This window comes from Chiloscyllium plagiosum, chromosome 18 (genome assembly GCF_004010195.1).
Source record: "Chiloscyllium plagiosum isolate BGI_BamShark_2017 chromosome 18, ASM401019v2, whole genome shotgun sequence".
Lineage (NCBI taxonomy): Eukaryota > Metazoa > Chordata > Chondrichthyes > Orectolobiformes > Hemiscylliidae > Chiloscyllium > Chiloscyllium plagiosum.
This window is the reverse complement of record NC_057727.1, coordinates 28,606,210-28,627,771: the sequence shown is the minus strand read 5'-3', so window position 1 is coordinate 28,627,771 and position 21,562 is coordinate 28,606,210. Positions and strand designations below refer to the sequence as shown.

The following is a 21,562-nucleotide window of genomic DNA, read 5'->3' as shown; positions in this document are numbered from 1 at the left end:
ATCCACTCCACCCTCTCCTCCCTGACCTATCACCTTCATCCCCTCCCCCACTCACCCATTGTACTCTATGCTACTTTCTCCCCACCCCCAACATCCTCTAGCTTATCTCTCCACGCTCCAGGCTCACTGCCTTTATTCCTGATGAAGGGCATTTGCCCGAAACGTCGATTTCGAAGCTCCTTGGATGCTGCCTGAACTGCTGTGCTCTTCCAGCACCACTAATCCAGAATCTGTTTTCCAGCATCTGCAGTCATTGTTTTTACCTATTGTGTAGCCACATCCCAGCAACGCTTGCATGTTGATGAGCACCATTGTTACTCATTTGGCCACATGTACATTCAGAAGTTAAACTTTTTTTTACATGCAAAAGGAAAGGGAAAAAATTTTTGAAGTATTATTCATCTGATTGGTATCAAAGCTGAACTTAAATTCTAACCACATCAGACAGAAAATAGTACAACATTGTCTGCAAAAGGCTCCTCTACAATCACAATGCCAATTAAGACTCCCCATCACAAACAAATTGCTCATATCTGGAGTACTTGCTTATCTGTTTGATCTTTATTTTATGATTGGAATTAATGAATTAATTACTTATGAATGAAATTATTCAACATGATTACTGTTACAACTCATTATTCAGCTCTAGCAGACCAACAAGTAAGCATAATCAGTTCAAAGAAAAACAATCTTGATGCATTAATGAGATTTGGGGAGAAAAGTCAAGAAGCAGTACAATATAAAATGCTAGGAAAATTACTGTGGACAATAGTTTCACTACACTTCATTTTCCCTGCTTCAAATATTTAAATACTAACAGCAGTATTGATAAAGACTTTATCACCACCAGGAAAAGAGTTTATATCAACACTGGAAAGTAATTCACTTTTCACTGTATAATTCTGCAATTCTGAACGAAAAACACAAACTTTGTAATACACCTGCCCTTTTACAAAAATAAGTGTAGTCTATGAAAATCAATCAAGTCTGCAGAAAGTGAGCACTGCACTGCACTGCACAAGAAAACATTGTACCATCTTAAGAAATTTGACAATCTGTGCATCTAGAGGTGTTTTCATTGATAGCAACATTATATCCAATATTATATCCAGAATATTGGACCACAATAGTAATGTTGCCTTTTTAGGCAGAATTGAGCCCATGGTAAGATTCTTCTGTTGCTTATCTATCTATATTTAAATAAGACTAACAGGAGTAATTAGGTAGAAGTAATCAGAGCACTTACCAGGTCATGATTAGTTGAGTTTGAGTCATCTTCTGGGAAAGGTATGTAAACAGCTAAGGCCACACAATTGGCAAAAATAGCAATCAATATAAAGATATCAAATGGCCTGCACGTCTTGTTAAGGAATGCACTGATTCAATGAAAATTAAACTAAATAATTAATGAAGATCAACAAAATCCTTTAATTTTTCATAAACATCTTAAATCACTGGATAGTTTGTGGGTGGCATGGTGGCTCAGTGGTTAGCACTGCTACCACACAATACCAGGGACCTGAGTTCAATTCCTGTCTTGGGTGTCTGCCTGTATGGAGTTCGCACATTCTCCCTGGGTATGTGCAGGTTTCCTCCCACAGGTGAATTGCCCATGCTAAATTACTCATAGTGTTAGGTGCATTAGTCAGAGATGGATAGGGGAATAGGTCTGGGTGGGTTCTTTTTGGAGGGTTAGTGTGGGCTGATGGGCCTGTTTCCATACTGTAGGTAATCTAATCTGGATTGGGTTCACCTTCAAATCTCTGAGTCATGAAATACAGTAGTTTCATTACAAGTAATTTTGGAAAACATTATGCAAAAGAAAACAAATTTGTGGCCAATTAAAATTGATTACATATTTTGTTAGCATACAAGTGTTTCACTAACTTAATTGAGTTTTTCGAAGTAACAAAGAAGATTAATGACGTTAGAGTGATGGATGTGATCTATATGGATTTCACTAAGGCATGCAACAAGGTTCCTCATGGTAGACTGGTTAGCAAGGTTAGATCACATGGAATACAGGGAGAACTAGCCATTTGGATACCATTCAAAGGTAGGAGACAGAGGGCGGTGGTGGAGGGTTGCCCTTCAGACAAGGATCAGTGCTAGGTGCACTGCTTTTCATCATTTCTATAAATGATTTGGATATGAACATAGAAGGCATAGTTAGTAAGTTTGCAGATGACACCAAGATGAGAGGTGCAGTGGACAGCAATGAAGGTTACCTCGCAGTACAGCAGGATCTTGATCAGATGAGCCAATGGGCCAAGGAGTGGCAGACACACTCTAATTTAGATAAATGTGAGGTGCTGTATTCCGGAATGACAAATGGGCATGACTTATGGTAAGGTCCTGGGGAGTGTTGTTGAACAAAGAGACCTTGTCGTCCACATTCATAGTTCCTTGAAAGTGAAGTTGCAGGCAGATCAGATAGTGAAGAACATGTTTGGTATGCTTGCCTTTTTTGGTCAGTGCAGAGTATTGAGATAGTCAGTATCGACTCATTGAGCTATAATCAGAGGCTGAATAGTCTGGGGCTATTTTCCCTGGAACGTCAGAGGCTGAGAAATGACCTAAAAGAGGTTTATGAAATCATGAGTGGCATAGATAGGGTAAATAGACAAGGTCTTTTCCCTGGGGTGGGTGAGTCCAAAACTAAAAGGCATAGGTTTAAGGTGAGAGGGGAAAGATTTAAAAGGGACCACTTTTTCACGCAGAGGGTGGTGCATGTATGGAATGAGGTACCAGAGGAAGTCGTGGAGGCTGGTGCAATTACAAGAGTTTTAGATTAGATTAGATTAGATTACTTACAGTGTGGAAACAGGCCCTTCGGCCCAACAAATCCACACCACCCCGCCGAAGCGCAACCCACCCATACCCCTACCTTTACCCCTTACCTAACACTACGGGCAATTTAGCATGGCCAATTCACCTGGCCTGCACATCTTTGGACTGTGGGAGGAAACCGGAGCACCCGGAGGAAACCGGAGCACCCGGAGGAAACCCACGCAGACACGGGGAGAATGTGCAAACTCCACACAGTCAGTCGCCTGAGGCGGGAATTGAACCCGGGTCTCTGGCACTGTGCCACCGTGCCGCCCACAAGGCATCTGGATGGGTATATGAATAGGAAGGGTTTAGAGGGATATGGGCCAAGTGCTGGCACATGGAACTAGATTAGGTTGGGATATCTGGTTGGCTTGGACGAATTGGACTGAAGGGTCTCATTCCCGTGCTGTACATCTCTATGACTCTATGACTAAGTGTAAAATGTTTCAAATATTGAAGCACTAATGTTTGGTGCCAACAGATATCCATTTCAGGGAATCAGTTGTTTGGTACTGAGTTTTAATGATAGGTCATCCATCCAGCTGAAATGTTAACTCTGTTTTTCATTCCACACATGTTGCCTAACCTCTGAGTACTTACAGCATTTTCTAATATTACTTAAGTTAGAAAATTATGGTTGCGCAATTAACTTACAAGAACACATATTTGTTTGTCACTATTATGGAACATACATAATGAATGAGCTTGAAAAGTTTTCCAGATACAACGTGCCAAAGTTTGAGTTCACCTTCAGATAAATAGCCAATCGTAACGTACTGTAATTGGGCTTATTGAAGTATCATAGATTTCCTAAGAAAACACTTTGTTCAATTGAATTCAGTTCATTCAATTTGCCCTGATTTTGTTATTTTTATAAAACGATGCAAGAAACTTTGAGGTTAATGCTGATGGCATATTGTCCTTACATGTAATTTGCTGAATGATATTTTCCACTAGAATTAGTTTTGCTGAGGATTTGCTACCGTTTTGCCTGCAAATACAGTATCCTATATATTCAGTCGCATTTTATGTGCAATATGTAAATGCTGCGGTGACCTTGCAGGAAGATACTCAAAAAGTAGAACACGCAGCTTCTGATTTTTCACGGTGTTGTGTTAAAGCTCTTACGCACATCATACGCGTGACAAAGAGCAAAGGAAAAAGGATACTTCCATTCTACAATACTAATACATGCTCTTCTTATGGGGTTGTTGAGATTTAAACAGAATAGGGCACGGGCTGGCCTGTTATTCACAGTACTGCCCTGCTGCTTCTTGCTCTTGGCGAATTGCTGGCGTTTTCTTTGGGCTGCTGCACTGTTGGATTCCGTGGTCGAGTTCATGGTTGCGGCAGCTTTAGCTTGCCTAGCCGCGTCAATAGCAGCTTGCCAGGATAGTGCTGCTGGCCTGGGTAATTCGGAGTTTGACTGGAAACCCCGTCCGTCGCTAGATAGAGGGAGTCTGTTGCTGGCATAATTTACTCCTGTGAAAGAAAGACATAATCAGATGTGGAAGTGACCTTTTCATCTAAAAGGGTGGTATGTTTACCAGGTGTAATGCTTTAAAGCAATCCTTCAAACTAAATAACAAACCCGTTTTTGAAATCGTCGAGAGTAAACACACCATGATTTTGTATTTAAAACCAACAACAGCGAACATGTGAAAACTGCAAAAATATCCAACACAACGGTTCAACAGCTGGCATTATTGCGAGGTTACTTTAAGGCTACATTCAGAGGCTTCATGTCACCACTGCCTTACACACCAATCTGAAACAAATTGTGTTTATTTAAACAGACGAGGACGGCGTGTGTATCTTTCTGGCACATTAACTGTCACAAAATGTATTCCATTGAAGCAGGTATACTGAAATCGAAGTCTGCAATATCCACAACCAAGGGTGTTTCCCCCTATTCAGCATGATGCGATAATTAAATCTTAGATGGACTAAAACTGTTTAAGTAAAAAGTTATTTAAAATCCAAATGTTTATTAACCACCAGGTTTAACCGAATTATGCTATAATCCGAAAGAACGGTCGACTCTTCTGCTCCTTTGTCAGAAGTGAAATATCTACCGTAAATCAAATAGAAAGAAAATAGCTTAGGGCAAATGTCAGATATATGAATTAAAACCTTCAAAGTCACTACAGCATCCTCGATTGTGCAACTGTAATCAACCTCACATCACTTGCCTTCGTAGGGCTCCTTTAATTCATACATTCTCGCCACTTTCGTATTGCATCGAAAAATAAATTTACTAAAAATGAAATGACGAGGCGGCTTTTCTTCCCCAGACCCCCATGATAGTCAAACAGCGGCCGCTATTTCGTTTCCCTCCGTTTTTTTATCCAGCATCATTGTGTAACATCCGGGCTCCGTTGGTGTTTAGCCGACGGGTTTCATCGTTGTTGGCTCGGTGCGCCCCTGTCCCTGTATCCCTCTCTCTGCCGGCCCCCGGCCGCTGCTGTCGGCCTGACTTTGACAGGAACCGTGCGAGCAGTGGAGCGGAGCAGGGATGAGCTGCACACTGGGCTCGAGCGGCGACTGAGGGTGCGCGCGAGATGGTGGGAGGTGCGGGGTCGGGAGGTATTTGGGGGATGCGGGCGCGTGGGGAGACGTTGAGAAAGCGCGCTCGATGGTACAGGGCGCGAGCTCGTGTGACAGAGATAAGGGGCGCGCTCGTGTGAGGAGGAGGACGCTCACGGCCGGGGTGACGGGAGCGCGCTTTCAGGTGTCCTCTCTCGCTTCATTTGAACATCATCCCTGGTTTAGGAAAGGGGGGGGCGAGGAATGGAAAATGCCACCCCTCCCATCTCCAAGCATCGAACCCTCTCCCGAAGGGCAGAGGCATCTGAATCCCAATCGGCCTAGAGTTACAGTGGGCAAAAGTGCTGTTGCCAAGCAACCGGGGACAAGATGGGGGTTGGAGAACCATCATTTACCCCCACCTCTGCAGCAGGTCACCATTTGTTCAAATGGATATATTTGCGTAAGGAGTATGCATCTGCTTTTAGCCGTGTATCAAATAAGACTAGCATTTCAGGTAAGCGTTCTACTTTTAATGGCAGCAACTTGGGACTGTCAGTGTGTCAATAGTTCCAGGAGTGAAATAGAAAACGTTATTATCCTACATCAGAAAACTGGCAGGACTTTGTTTTTTCAGCGTACCTTTGATTTTTTTTTCTGTCCAAATGTGTATATTAACTAATCGGAAAGAAATCGTCAGTGTTTCAAAGCTTGAAAGTTGCACACATAATGGCGTACTCAAAATAATTTTCAAGACACAAATAATAGCGAAGAACCTTATAACACATAACACATAAAAAACCTTATTGATTGAACCTTTCCATGCTTCTTATAATTATGATTGTGAGTGATAAAAGCAAGTCCAAACCCCTCCACACATAGAATTTTCCACATTAGGTATAAGTTTATCAAACATTACTTCTTCCATCTCCCTGTGAATATATTCAGGTTGATATTGGAATTATTTGTGGATTTTTTGTTTCAGATGCACAGCATACCAATTTAACAATGAGTCTGCTTGCATTCATTCTGCACAGTTGTTGGTCTCACTTCTAAATTTGTGATGCCCATTCTTTCAGGCATTAAAAATAGACATTGAACCTTGTCCCACTCAATGTTCTTCAGCAACTGTGGCAACACCAATGAATGTAAAGTGGCAAAATTTCTTCAAAGAAAAAGAACCAAGAAAGCGGAATATGCTCTATAAACTCCATAAGCATTGTGACACTCCACGTCTTCTCGGGCATATCAGAAGCTGCTATCTGGACCATATATACTCAATGATAAACAAAAAGAACAAAGAACTCAACAATAATGTCTGCTTGGCTACCAAGCTATCTGGAGTTATGCATTTGGGTCTACAGTCAACAGTCTAAGTGTAGTTTAAGATGCAATTTTGATTGGGCCTTATGCCTACTTGTTTTGGCACAGACATTTTTCCCATACCCAGTTTTTATTGTATATCAGCAATACATAATTTCTACCCCTTTATGATGAATAGTTTAACCTCTACCATTTAGATTGCCTGGTCATCTTAAATAACAAACTTACAAGAGATAAAATGTTCTGCAGACATGAGAGAGTCTAATGTCAGCTGTGTTTCGCTTTTTCCTGAGTCAAAGGGTTTCAGTGATTTTAAATCCCATGCTCAAGAGGCTGAACACAAAGTCTTGATTTGCACTGCAATGAGCTGGTTTCTCTTCACCATTTGCACAGCACTAAGCAGTGAGACTAACAATATCTTTAACAGTGTTTTTTATTTTAAAATGTATTTATGATAGACTAAATGCCTAAAGAAAAAACAATTTGAAAAATTTGTGACTCAATTCCGGAAAAAAAAATGGCTTTGGGACAAAACTGATGCAGGAGTGAGAGATGGGGTAAGAGTGACAATTAAAATTGTAAGTGGTGGATGAAGAGAAGTGGAAATGGGGAGTGAGGGAGAGGGAACAAAGGGATAATAAGGATTAGGGGAGGGAGGAGGGGATTATGGAACTTCTAACTCAGAGCTCTGTTGCTCCCCATCTCGAAATCTAACTTAGGCTACATTTCTCTGGACCATTGCTTATACTACCTATTGAACAAGATCTACATTTTAGACCAAAATAAGAGAGTGGGAAAGGGAAAACAGGATCGAGCAAGACTCAGGAAAGGAGACAAAAAAAGAGAGAACAGAGGATTATAGAGATAAAAGCAAATTACTGCGGATGCTGGAATCTGAAACCAGAAGAGAAAATGCTGGAAAATCTCAGCAGGTCTGGCAGCATCTATAAGGAGAGAAAAGAGCTGACGTTTCGAGTCGAACTGACCCTTTGTAAAAGCTCAGGACTATAGAGAGTTATGCAGGTGAATAAATGAAGCAGGAGAACAGAAGAGGAAATAGAGAAAATAGAACACATTACGGAGTCATTGTATCCTGTGATTTACAATAAAGGTTGACATTAGCAGACCAAATGATTGATATACATTAATTGACCTTAAATATTAATATTCACCACAAACCTGAAGTCGTCCATTATCTAAAGTACCCCACTTCTAATACTCCCCTACCAACATACTGTGAGCAATGCATTGGGAAATCATTAGCTATTGCATCTATGTGACAAAGAGGTTGTGAATATCTACAACAAAGGATTTTAATGAATTAGCTCAAATATACAGAATTAGACAAAGTTATTGTACTGAAGGTAGGCGAGGTAATGTTAGAGGCAAAAAAACTGCAGATGCTGGAATCGAAGGTAGACCAGCAGGTGGCTAAAAAAACACAGGAAGCCAGGCAGCATCAGGAAGTGGAGAAGTCAATGTTTCAGGTGTAAGTCGTCTTCAGGGATGGGAGTGGGTGTAAGGGGAGCTGCAGACAAAAGGGGGAATATTGGAGGGTTTTGGGTGGGGAGAGGGGTGGGATGGTGAGGTAGGAAAGGTGAACACAAGTAGAGGGTACCATCTGGTTGGTCAATGGGAGGAATGAATCCAGTTGGTAGCTGGAGGGATCAATCAGAGGAATGGAAGGGTGGGGGAGGGGCTGGAAAGGGAGTCAGGGGATCTGAAGGGAGGTCATTTGAAATTGAGTCCTCCAGGCTGTAGACTGCCCAGGTGGAAGATGAGGTGTTGTTCCTCCAATTTGCGATCTGATTCACTGTGACAATAGGGGAAACCAAGGTTGGTCATGTTGGAAAGGAAGTGGGAAGGGAAATTAAAATGGGCCATGACTGGGAAGTCAGGTCAACTCCTGCGGGCCCTGCTGAGATACTCAGTGAAACATGTCCTGAGTTTATGTTTGCTCTCACCGATGTAGAGAAGAACATATTGGGGGCACCAGATACAGTAAACTAAGTTGGAGGAGAGGCAGATGAACTTCTGTCTCACCTGAAAGGACTGTTTGGTGCCCTAGATGGAGGTGAGGGGTTAGTGTGTTGGCAGGTTTTGCAACTTTTACGGTTATGAGGAAGATACCTGGAGATTCAGGGGGATTGATGAGGAGAGATCCACGAACCAAGGATTGGAGAAGGGAACAGACCTTGCAGAAGGCAGAGAGGGGTGGGGAGGGGAAGATGTTCTTGGTGGTGAGGTCGAATTGGAGTTGATGGAAATGTGTAAGAATGATACGTTGGATGCAGAGATTGGTGGGGTGTTAGGTGAGGACAACAGGAACCCTGTCTTTATTGTGTTTGGCGGGGAGGGGGCAGTTTAAGAGCAGTAGAGCAGGGAATGGAGGAGGTGCAGTGGAGGGCTGTCTGGATGACAGAGGGGGGATCAGCATGTTGTTCAAAAGAGGTGGGCATCTAGGATGCTTGGGAATGGAATGTCTTCTCATCTGAGCAGATATGGCAGAGGAAATGGGAAAACAGGACCTTGCAGAATACTGGGTGGGAGGAGGTGTAGTCCAGGTAGCTTTGGGAGTTTGTGGGTTTATAGTAAATGCCTGTCTGGAGACTATCACTGGAGAAAGCATTAGTCAAAAAGAAATGGATGGATTTCAGTAAAACTTGAAATACAGATATGGTATCGGCAAAGGAAGTACTGATTAGCTTTTTGGCAACAATATAGATTTCGATTCTGTGTTAGGTTGCCTTCTTGAGATTCTTACACACTTGATGCAACTGCAATACGCCAACTTCTGTGAACAACCATGATTTGTTTCAGCAAGTACAATTTTTGGAGGATCATTTAACACTCTTTGCAATGCTTGCGGAGCATGTCAAGCAAGGCCCCCTGAACAAGGGAACCATCCTCCCTTTATACAAGGTTTTCCATCACAGTCAGTCATGCACGCAAAACACAACTCCCAGCCACTCCCCCTGGTCGCATGCCACCCAAAAACAATGTAAAGTGATTAGGTTATTCCTTAGAACAATATGTGATTAGGTTATTCCTTAAACTACAGCATTTATAGAGTATGATTAGATTGTCACATCCTGCCCATGCAAGACAAAACACACCACTCAGGGCATCCAATTTTCTTACATGTCAGAAGAACAAATTAACCTTTAAACATCTAATTCCCTCCATTTATGATTCCATGATAACTAACTAAATGGGGCTGAAAAAGGCGCTACCAGCTTATTCATAAGAATCTGACAGCCAGAATTTCAGCAAGTTATTGACACACACATACAATGACTATAACAACAAGAATTACTAGATCCCCAGGGTCTTCCCAAGTGGAAAAAAAAGTGTTCACCAGTAAAGTTCTTAAATCCACAGTCCTTAGTGACCACTCCACCCCCTCCAAGTTCACTGGAATCGAGCCAGTTATCTAAAATCTCCTTTAGTAAAGCCCAACCTGAAAACAAAATCCAATATGGCAGGGGTCAGTTCTGTTGTGTATAGTGGATAGGGAGTCCAGGCCTCCAGAGATGCAGGGATCAGTACTGTTCCTGCAAGGTTGTAAGGATCCCATGCAATGAAATGTGCTCCCAAGGCAGGGTGTATATTTGTGGGGTAAGGTGGAGCCATCAGTTTTGGCCATCTTTGTGTTCACTTTTGCAAAGTCCAACCGGAGCATCTGAGGATTTTCGGGATCACACTGAATGCCATTCAATGCATTCTTTGCTGCTTCTGCTCCTGCTCTGCTGTCAAATGTAACAAAGCCAACTGGTTGTTTTGATGTTAGCTTGATCAGTGAACCTTCATAACCCTTAACTGGTCGAAAGAGAAAGTGAAGTTCACGTGGTTTAATATCCATAGGAAAGCCACTGACAAAAAGCCTACAGACCTCTTCTTCACTGTTGTTAGCTTCATCACTTTTCGTGCTCATGAGTAGGGAGCTGATTGAATCCATTGTGACCCCCTAGTCCAGCAGACAGTGCTGGTGCTGGGAGAGCAGGAGGGATTGCCAGAATGAGTGCAAGACATTCTGGGGTCAATTGTCCACCAGAAACACTGAGCAAGGTTCCCAGGAAAGTGACTATGCCGCTGAGTGCGCAATGAGTAACATTTCCAGGGGGATGGGTAAGTCAAGTGGGACTTGGATCAGGTTGTGAAGGGGCGGGCGGTAGTCCGAAGGCATCCCTTACCTGTGAATGGAGAAACTTTAGAGATTATGTTAGCTGCTGAAAGCATCTTTACATTTCCTCCCTCTTTCCCTCCTTGCCAAGGTGGGTATCAGTATGAACATAGTCAATAAGCATTGGTGACAAAGAATCAGGTATACACACTTGGCGAACTGGAGTGATCTAGATCCGTTTTGGTGCAGAGTGTGAAAACTCATGCACCTTCCATATTTGTTTTTCTGGGTCAGGGATGTCCCCCCGGAAACGCTGCACTGTGACGATGTCTGGTATGCCCATTGTTTTTGAGGCAGGTAATCGATTTAGCACTTGCGGTTCACAGAGGGCACAAAGAATTGCAGGCTGTTGCCATGTCTTTGGCAGCTCGATCAGCTCTAGCATTGCCATTGCTGATGTCTGTATTAACTATTACATGGGCAGCACACTTGATTATGGCCAATTGCTGAGGGAGGAGGATAGCTTTGAGGAGATTTCAGACATATAGTGAGTTCTGAATAGATGCCCCTGAGGAGGTCAGCAATCTGCATTGTGACCATAGCTGGTCATTGGTGTCATGATTTTGAAACATTATTGGCAGACCAGACATGCCAGGAGGTACCTCTATTTTATTCCCACTTGATAGTCTGGCTTGGCATTTCAACCCTCATTCCTTATTTTGCCTTTCCTTTCTCAATTTTTCCTGTTTTTCTCTACAATATCATAATCCTCACACTGACTCTTCAGCACCTCCCAAGACTTAGGGTTTCCCTCATGATCACACACGAGGAAAGTGTGCAAAGTCCAATGTAACTCTGCAAGTACAAATTCACCACACAAAATATATGTGTGCATGTGGGTCTTTGTCTGTCTGTGTGTGTGTGTGTCTGTCTGGGGTGGGGTTTGTGAGTGTGAGAAAGTGTGTGTGCGTGTGTGCATGTGTGTGTGTGAGTGCAGAGTGTCTTAAGTCTGTGAGGGGGTGCATGTGTCAGTGTGGGAGTGTGTGTGTCTATTAGGGTGTGTGTGGGTGTCCGTGTGCACGTCTGTATCTACCTGTGTCCGTGTGTATGTGAGAGTATGTGTGTGTAGGAATATCTGTGTGTGTGTGTGTAGTGCAATGGTGATCACCTGTAATGTGACATGAACCCAAAGTCCCGGTTGAGGCCCTCCCTATGGGTATCGAACTTAGCTACCGACACACACCCTGAAAGACACACACACTCCCACACTCACACATGCACCCCCTCACAGACTTAAGACACTTTGCACTCACTACACACACACACACACACACTTTCTCACACTCACTTTCTCACACTCACAACCCCCACCCCAGACAGACACACACACACACAGACAGACAAAGACCCACATGCACACATATATTTTGTGTGGTGAATTTGTACTTGCAGAGTTACATTGCACTTTGCTCAAAAGCTGCATACATTCAGGTAGAACTCTGAGCTCAAAAACTGCATGAATTTATGTAAAACTCTGTAATCTCACTTTTTAGATTAGAATCAATCTAAACATCAGGTCATAGTCAGAGAACACAGGGGGCTAACACCTTCAACATATTGTCTAGCTATCACCATTGTTAACAGCTAACCCGAGAATGCAACTTTTAAAAAAAGGGTTTTGTGATTTACACATGAAAGAAGTGAAAATATCACTGTATTCTAACAGATGAAAGGCTTAACAGACAATCAATTTTTCAATGTATAATTTCAGTTACATCACAGTGCAAATTTTTGCTATAAATTCTGTGTTACGATCGAGCCCTCCACAATCACCTGATGAAGGAGCGTCGCTCCAAAAGCTAGTGTGCTTCCAATTAAACCTGTTGGACTATAACCTGGTGTTGTGTGATTTTTAACTTTCTCCATATGGATATTGAAGTTTTCCAATTAGTCCCCGTATTACATTTCCAAATTGCCTCCTCTGCTTTTAAACATTTTTCTATGTCCCAAGTCCCTCCCATCAGCCAAATTTCATTTCCCAATTTTTTTATTTGAGCATCCTGACAGGTGCCTGGATCGTTCCTCATTTTGGGGGTCTTCCCGGCATAACCAATGCAGAGGGGTTCAGACACCTGACTTATCCAACGTCTGTCCCATTTTTTAATGTCTCAACTTCCTAACTTATCTCTATGTACTAGTTCAGTGTCCTCTATACCCACTTCCTGGTCCTGACCTTCGCGTGAGGGATTTTCCCTCTTAACAGCCGGTCGACGGAGGGTGATTGAGACAGACACAGTAGTTATCCTTTATCAATGTACAGTGTTCCAGGGCCTCAAGTCCCACCTCTGAATTCCAGGGGGACTCGAACCTCACTTTCCAGTAATTTATAGTTCTGAGGACTCTCACCTCCAAACTTCAGGGGGAGTTGAACTTCCCTGGGACGAACTCATTGGCATACAAATGCATAAGTTATCTCAGAGATTCAGTCACTACAGAGTCCTGGAGAAGAATGGTCAACTGAGTGATTGGTTAGTGAGAGAGATCAAGGTAAATCTTACCGAGTGGGCCCATCTGTCTCACGTTATGTCCCGCAGGCGATCATTTACTCAGTCCGCCTAGATGCTCCATATATGTTGGAATCCAACACTTATCGCCAAATGTTAGATTGCCTTTTTGAGATTTTAAACACTTAATGCAACTGCAAAACACCAACCTCTGCAAACAGCCACAATTAATTTCAGCTTTTGGAGGATCACTTAACACTCTTCGTGATGCTTGCGGAGTGTGTCAAGTGAGGCTCCCTGAACAAAGGAACCATCTCCCTTTATACAGGATTTTCCATCACAGTCAGTCATGCATGCAAGACACAACCCCCTGCCACTCCCCCATAGTCACATGCCACTCAAAAGCAATGTAAAGTGATTAGGTTATTCCTTAAAACAGTGTGATTAGATTGTCACATCCTGCCTGCAAGACAGAAAAACACATCCCCAAGGACATTCAATTTCTTTACATGGCAGCAGAAAAAAATAATCCTTTAACATCTCACCTGAATATTTTAAAGAATCCACTAACATTGAGAGATAGGAAACATTCACAAGTGTTGTGCACTGTTGATTCAGAATATCATAGATTGTCTCAGCTGATGTCGTAAAACATCATATAGCCATACAGATTTAAACAGAGTTTTCATCGCAAGTTGGTGAGTGTGATTTGGTGTAAAGCTTGATCAGTGAGAAGGAAGTTCTTAATTAAAATATTTATTTTATTAGCTTTGTCATTACAAAGCATCATCAAGGTACAGAAAAGCCTCAAGGAAAAGTTACGTTTAGATTAGATTAGATTACTTAGGTTAGATTACTTACAGTGTGGAAACAGGCCCTTCGGCCCAACAAGTCCACACCGACCCGCCGAAGCGCAATCCACCCATACCCTTACATTTACCCCTTACCTAACACTACGGGCAATTTAGCATAGCCAATTCACCTGACCTGCACATCTTTGGACTGTGGGAGGAAACCGGAGCACCCGGAGGAAACCCACGCAGACACGGGGAGAACGTGCAAACTCCACACAGTCAGTCGCCTGAGTCAGGAATTGAACCCAGGTCTCTGGCGCTGTGAGGCAGCAGTGCTAACCACTGTGCCACCGTGCCGCCCAGTGCCACGTTATGGTAATAGGTTGAGTTAACACAACTTGAAGGAAGTGTGTGCGCTACTGAGTCCCCTCTTCACTTGTTTGATATTGAATATGAAGTTTATTTTAAATAGAAATAAATACTGTTTTTGTTTGTGTTGACATGTTTAGTAACACAGTTATATGTATATGAATTTCAAAGAAGAATTCAAAATACAATAAGTGGCACTATTTCAATGGGAGCCTAGGAGTGTAAGCATATGGCGTACTGGCTTTTATTGGTAGAGGAATTGAGTTCCGGAGCACTGAGGTCATGTTGCAGTTATATCAGACTCTGGTGCGGCCGCATCTGGAGTATTGTGTGCAGTTTTGGTCGCCATACTATAGGAACATAGCTTTAAATTAAGGGGGGGGGGTAGGTATAGGACAGATGTTAGGGGTAGGTTCTTTACTCAGCGTGTCGTGAGTTCATGGAATGCCCTGCCAGTAGCAGTGGTGGACTCTCCCTCATTATGGGCATTTAAGCGGGCATTGGATATGCATATGGAGGATACTGGGCTAGTGTAGGTTAGGTGGGCTTGGATCGGCGCAACATCGAGGGCCGAAGGGCCTGTACTGCGCTGTATTCTTCTATGTTCTATGTAACACTCCCTTGTGGCTGTCATACAGATAATACTTAGATGAAAGATACAGTGGGCTCAGAATAAATATCAAATATAAAATGTTAATTTAGTTTCTGAATGTAAAAAAAAGAAATAAAAGCAACATATTGTTACAGAAGAAATAAATGTTTTGAAGGGACTCAAAAATAACTGTTTCTCTATCCACATTTGCAACAAACTTGCCTAATTTATCTTGTACTTTCTGTTTTTATTATACATTATAACAGATATTCAGCTAAAATTAGTGAACTTAATTAAACCAAAAGTTCAGATTATCAGTTTGCTCACTGAGCTGGTTGGGTTTCTTCTCAGGCATTTCGTCACCGTGCTAGGTAACATCATCAGTGAGCCTCCGGTGAAGCATTGGTGTTGTGTCCATTTGCTATTTATGTGTCTTGATTTGTTGTGTTGGGTGATATCATTTCCAGTTCTGTTTCTGAGAGGTTAGTAAATGGGGTCCAAATATATATGTTTGTTAATGCAGTTCCAATTTGAATGCCAGGCCTCTAGGAATTCCCGCGCATCTTTGTTTGGCCTGTCCCAGGATGGATGCATTGTCCCAGTCAGTGATGTCCTTCTTTGTCCGTGTATGTGGATACAAGTGATAGATGATCATGCCTTTTGGTGGCTAGTTTGTACTCATAGATCCTGATGGCTAGTTACCTGCCGGTTTGATGTCTGTCTCTGAATGTAAATTAAATTAATAAAAAAGTAAAAGTAGCACATTATAACAGATAAAATTAATGTTTTGAATGGACTCAAAACTAACTGCAAAAAATCTAAAACACCTGGCAGAAGACTCAACTCACTTCATCCACTCCACCCAAGAATTCCTTAACACCATCAAAGACACCAAGATAGAGGACGGCGAGGTTATGGTCTCCTTCAAATCAATAAACATCACCCTTGCCAAAAAAACACTTGCCTCACTGCCAGACAAACCAGCAATACAAATGCCTGACAGCACCAACTCCATAGCAAGGACAGCACCCTTAAACTACTGAACCTATGCCTCACAACCCACTTCACCTTCAACAATAGATATCCAAAGAAATCAATGGATTGCCTGTGGGATTACCAATATCACGACTTATAGTAGAAGCAGTTATACAGAGGTTAGAATATACACCCCTTCCCATGATCGAACCCAAGCTTTGATCCACTATGTGGATGACACCTTTGTCATCATGAAATGCAACAAACTAGAAGAAACCCACAAACACATAAACAACATCCTTATCAGTCTAAAGTTCACCAAAGAAGAAGAGAATAATAGCCAACTCCACTTCTTGAACGTCATGGTAGAACGAAAAGCCAATGAATAACTGCTGATGAGCATTTACAGAAAAGACACACGCACAGAGACTAGATGCTCAACTATAGAAGCAAATATCCCAACACCCACAAACGGAGCTGCATCAGGACACTATTTAGACAAGCCACAACACACTGCAGCACTCTGGAAGTATGATAAGTGCAGACCACCGATCCCTGCACAACAGACCAAAACAGCAAGACACAACAAGCCAGGAGACTCTAGCAACCCTATCATACATGAAAGACATTTCAGAGATGATCACTGGACTACTCTGGCCCTTTGGCATCATGCTAGCCCACAAACCTACTGCCACACTAAAACAACTACCGATGAATTTAAATGATCCCATACCCACAGCCAGCAGAATGAATGTAATATACAAAATATCCTGCAAGGACTGCAGCAAACATTACATTGCACAATCAGCAGAAAACTAGCCACCAAGATACATGAGCACAAACTAGCCACCAATTAGCATGACCAACTATCACTGGTATCCATACACGCAGACGAAGAGGGACACCAGGTCGACTGGGATCCATCCTGGTCCAGATCAAACAATGACATGTGGGGAATTCCTTGAGGCCTGGCATTCAAACCAGAACTCTATTAACAAACATATAGATTTGGACCCCATTTACCAACCTCTTAGAAACAGAATTGGAAATGATATCACCCATCACAACAAACCAAGTCACATAAATAGCAAGCAGGACAAAACACCAACGCTTCACTGGAGACTCACTGATGATGTTACCTAGCATGCTGATGAAATGTCTGAGAACAAACCCATCAGCTCAGCAGCAAACTGACAAACTGACTCACAACCTGAGCTACAAATCTTCTCCAAAATCTTAAATCAAAAGTAATGTGCAATATTTTAAATTGGAATCAGAATTCAGCTATTGTTTTGTCATTTAAGAAATTCTACTTGGAGAAATGAGTTCCCATGCATTTACTTCAATGATCAGCTAACAAAATCAAAAAGAGGTATTGCTTTGAAACAATATCTCAGAATAAAACTTTAAGAGCAACAATGACAATCATGATTGCAAGAACAGTAGGCAAATAGGAACTGCATCATTTGCAAATTCTCCTCTGAGTGCAGACTATCCTGACTTCAAAATCAATGTCCATCTTTCACTGTCACTGTTGTTGGCCAAATTTCTGGAACTCTCAACTTAACACCACATTGGGAGTAGCTTTATCACAGGGATTTCAGCTATTCAAAAAAGCTGCTTACCATCATCACAAAGGGCAACTTAAGGATGAGAAATAACTTCTGGCCTTTTGAGTGATGCCAATTCTCAAGAACGTATAAATAAATCCTTTAATGAACCTTGTAATGTCTGTGTCTTTTTATTTTTATGCTGTTCAGAATTGTGGATTAATAATTAAAATACTGTTTTAAAACTAGTATTTTAAAGGATTGTTGCATGTTTTGCAAAGCAAGTAACCTGAGACTTACTGCAAGTGTTGTGCAAATGTCTGTTTGAACAAGCAATAATTGAAGTGAATGCGGGCAAATTAGAGCCAAGGGGTTCATGGTACAGATACAGATGGGTGGCAACAAGAAGTTGATTAGTTTCTGGACCAGTGACCAATTATCAATGACAAAATCCTTTCTCCTTCCAACAACTGTGTGATTGGTTCTCAGGCTGGGAACAAGCTAGATAGAAAGTGTTTTGATCTCCACCTCAGACACTGTCTCTCTGTTCTCTTCAGTTAAGAACCATTTTAAACCTGAAGAAAACTAATTCATCTTTTCTTCAGCAGTTGGTAAAAGCTGTGACTTTTAATTGGTAAGTCAGCTACCTTTTATTAGTGTTTCTTGAAAAGTCAGTGGAACCATCTGGGGACAGACAACTCTAAGACAATGTTCTTTCCAGCATAAATATCATCTCAGCAACCCATGAGTAGGAACCACTGAACTACCTTGGCCTATAACTATTTCCCTCTAACTGTTTATCTGTCTGCATGTGTGTAAGGAAGAATTTATAATGAGATAAATGTTTTAATTTGCTCAAGGGGTCCCTGATAAATGAACTTCCAACTTATAAACATGATCCCATATATGATCCCTTGTTGAAAATTGTAGTTTACTGGTACATAAATAGCAAGAATGTAGTGAAGTAGTAGAAATAAAACAGATTTATTTATGTAAATATGTTTTTTCTCAATTTATAATGTATTATTTAAATGACAATTTAAATCTTGTACTTGAATTACTTGGTCTTATAACTCCTTGTATTTGTCACTTCTGCACCACCATGTTCCCTCTTCCCTGAATGTTCTGCTCCTGTAACTCCAGACTCTTGTACACCACCTCCTCTTCATCCAACAAATAGTAGGCATGCTTTCAGCGGTGTCTCTTGAATCATGGAATTTTCTCTTTAAAACTCTCTACCTCCCTTGCCTCTTTAAAATGCAGTTTTGCAAAATGTTACTTTTCCCCTCTAATTTCATCTCTGGATCTACATTCAGATGTTTTCCTTGCATCCTTATGAAGTATCTTGAAATGTTTTTCATTGTTAAAAAGACTGCATGTATAAATACAGGTTGTTGTGAAAATTGCCCATTGATGAGGAAATAAAAGTTGACATATTTAGACAGAGAATCTGAAAGAAATTAGTAATGTGAAATTTGGAAATGTTAACAGACGACTGGTATATTCCATATTCATGTCTTTTATGACTTTTTCAAAATGTTTCATCAATGTGTGTTACACATTGTGTGTAACTGATAAATAATGCATGTTAAGTGATGTTGTCCTTCGATGGATAAATAAACGTATGTTGCACCCATTCTCCTTATTGAGAAAAGAAAATACAGTGGTTCGTCAGGTGACCCTGAATAACATTCAGTACTCCACCTCTAAGCAGAGATCAGCACAGATAGATGTACCATAGGAAAAGATAACAATCATACAATGGGTATTATAATACTGGTGAATGTAGAGTAGAGTAGAGTAGTTTTTATTTGTCATTTCTACCATATACAACTGATACAGTAAAAAATGAGACAGCATTCCTCCAGAACCAAGGTGCTACATGGACAGCACAAAATACACGATCATACAAAGGGCAGCATAAAGTATATAAGAAGTGTAAAACACGCAAATTACAATTAATGATAATTAATAGACATTGTTCTAGCAGCAATTCGAAGTCGTGCAAAGAATTTCAGATGGAAAAGAGTCCGGTCATACAGTGTTAAGGAGCCTGATGGCTTGGGGGAAGAAACTGTTGCACAGTCTGGCCATGAGAGACCGAATGTCCCGTTATCTGCCAGATGGCAGGAGGGAGAAGAGTTTGAGTGAGGGGTGCGTGGGGTCTTTCACATTGCTCTTAGCCTTTTGGATGCAGCGTGTGGTGTAAATGCCTGTAATGGAGGGAAGAGAGACCCCAATGATCTTCTCAGGTCTCCTCACTATCCATTGTAGGGTCTTACAACCAAGATGGTGCAATTCTAAGCAATGATGCAGCAGCTCAGGGTACTCTCAATGAACCCTCTGTAGAATGTGGTGCAGCTGGGGGGTAGGAGGTGGGTTTCCCTCAGTCTACGCAGAAAGTAAAGATACTGCTGGACTTTCTGGCTATGGAGTTGGTGGTGAGGAACCAGGTGAGAAATTTGGTGCTGCTCACGATCTCCTCAGGGGAGCAATCGATGTCCAGTGGAGCGTGGTCGCTCTGTGCCCTCCTGAAGTCAACAACCATCTCTTTTATTTTGTCCATGTTCAGAGACAAGTTGTTGGCTCTGCACCAGTCCATTAGCCAATGCACCTCCTCTATGTATGCTGACTCATTATTACTGCTGATGAGACCCACTACAATCATGCATTATCAAATGTTAACTTGCATCATCTGATTATTACACGTGAGACATTCTGTAGGCACAAATAGATTAAAACAAAACACTGACTTAAAATGGCTACCATGATCACCTGACCACAGATTGAAGCAGTTTCAGGAAACTAATATGGGAGGAAACAAAACTAGTTGAATGGATATTCCCATGTTTGTCTGAAGTCATTGAAACCAGGCAGATGGGGCAGCCTTAAAAAATTCACATCTCCTGGGTAATTTATACTTCTAGATATTTTCAATCACCTATTTAGTGATGGTATTACACACCTCTGGAGTACGTGGGACTTGAATCTGGGCCTCCTGGCTCAGAGTTGCGACATTATTACTGTGCCAAAAGTACCTTCATGCACATTTGTATAGCAAGTATATATATTGGACATCAAAATGTTCAGTTTGAGAAGACAATGAAGCCAAATTTGGGAATATACAATCAAACGAAATTTCATTGACTGTTTTTGTGCAGGAAGAAAGAAAAATGAATTTGGAACAACAAGCTGAAAGTCCCACTCCCATCTCACTCTCTCAAAAGACTGTCCCCAGTGAAGAAGTGAATTGTGGAAACAATAATTCCCCAAGGACATCAAGACATCTACAAACTTTATTACTGCTGAGAATACCAATCAACAATTAAACAACTCTAGTTTTAGGTTAAAAATTGAGCACAGCAAGCAATCTAAGGACTTTCAAACTGTATAAAGTTTATTATTCTTGTCTGTACTAGATACACACTCCTTTTTAAACTTACCACATGTACCTGTATATGTATTTGATGTTGCAATTTTATAACCTTTTTCTAGAACTTAATAGATAATAAAATTCCTTTTTATTTCACTTAATAAGCCTTTATAATTTGTTTCGTAATTTCAACTCAACTTCTGTGACATTTTAATTCAACTATGAAAACTACATAGAGTCATAAAGCTATACAATATGGAAACAGATTTTTTGGTCCATGTCGTCCATGCCAACTATTCATCCTTATTAAAACTAGTTCCATTTGCGAGCACTTGGCCCATATCCCTCTAAATCCTTCCTATTCATATACCCATCCAGATGTCTTTTAAATGTTGTAATTGTACCAGCCTCCACCACTTCCTCTGGAAGCTCATTCCATACAAGCATCACCGTCTGCATGAAAAAGTTGTCCCTTAGTTCCCTCTTAAATCTTTCCCCTCTCACCTTAAACCTATGCCCTCTAGTTTTGGACTTCCCCCACCTGGAGTAAAGACCTTGTCTATTCATCCAATCCATTCTAAAAAGAAATAAACACATTTTT

At 41.4% G+C, this 21,562-nt stretch overlaps 2 protein-coding genes across 15 annotated transcripts in view; one reads left to right on the top strand and one right to left on the bottom strand.

The window, feature by feature from the left end:
• LOC122559001 (voltage-dependent L-type calcium channel subunit alpha-1D-like) overlaps positions 1-5,389 on the bottom strand; it is a 617,537-nt gene extending 612,148 nt beyond the window's left edge. For 6 of the 12 annotated variants that reach the window (XM_043708062.1, XM_043708067.1, XM_043708068.1 and 3 more), the window contains exons 1-3: positions 5,025-5,387; positions 4,002-4,314; positions 1,247-1,352 (exon numbers count right to left, since the gene is read on the bottom strand). In XM_043708062.1, coding sequence (XP_043563997.1) covers positions 1,247-1,352; positions 4,002-4,314; positions 5,025-5,052 — 447 coding nt within the window. In that variant the 5' untranslated portion in view covers positions 5,053-5,387. Of the gene's footprint in view, positions 1-1,246; positions 1,353-4,001; positions 4,315-5,024 lie in introns of all 12 variants that reach the window. The other 6 variants (XM_043708058.1, XM_043708060.1, XM_043708059.1 and 3 more) reach the window with 3 other exon arrangements.
• A 78-nt stretch (positions 5,390-5,467) lies between these two features.
• On the top strand, positions 5,468-21,038 carry LOC122559003. Of its 3 annotated transcripts, none has more exons than XM_043708078.1 (2): positions 5,468-5,875; positions 20,750-21,038. In XM_043708078.1, the coding sequence occupies exons 1-2, from the start codon at positions 5,468-5,470 to the stop codon at positions 20,915-20,917; spliced, it is 576 nt and encodes a 191-aa protein (XP_043564013.1). In that variant the 3' UTR covers positions 20,918-21,038. The 3 variants fall into 3 exon arrangements, 2 of the variants coding, with proteins under 2 accessions (XP_043564013.1, XP_043564012.1); XM_043708077.1 differs by lacking the exon at positions 20,750-21,038 and adding an exon at positions 6,438-6,860; XR_006314307.1 differs by lacking the exon at positions 5,468-5,875 and adding an exon at positions 17,229-18,222.
• The last annotated feature ends 524 nt before the right edge of the window (positions 21,039-21,562 follow it).

Excerpts from the sequence above, each read along its gene's own strand:
- LOC122559003 (XM_043708077.1), top strand. The coding sequence starts at position 5,468 with ATGGTACAGGGCGCGAGCTCGTGTGACAGAGATAAGGGGCGCGCTCGT. Across the intron at positions 5,876-6,437 it reads AAATAAGACTAGCATTTCAG|GCATTAAAAATAGACATTGA; the intron begins GTAAGCGTTCTA and ends CCATTCTTTCAG.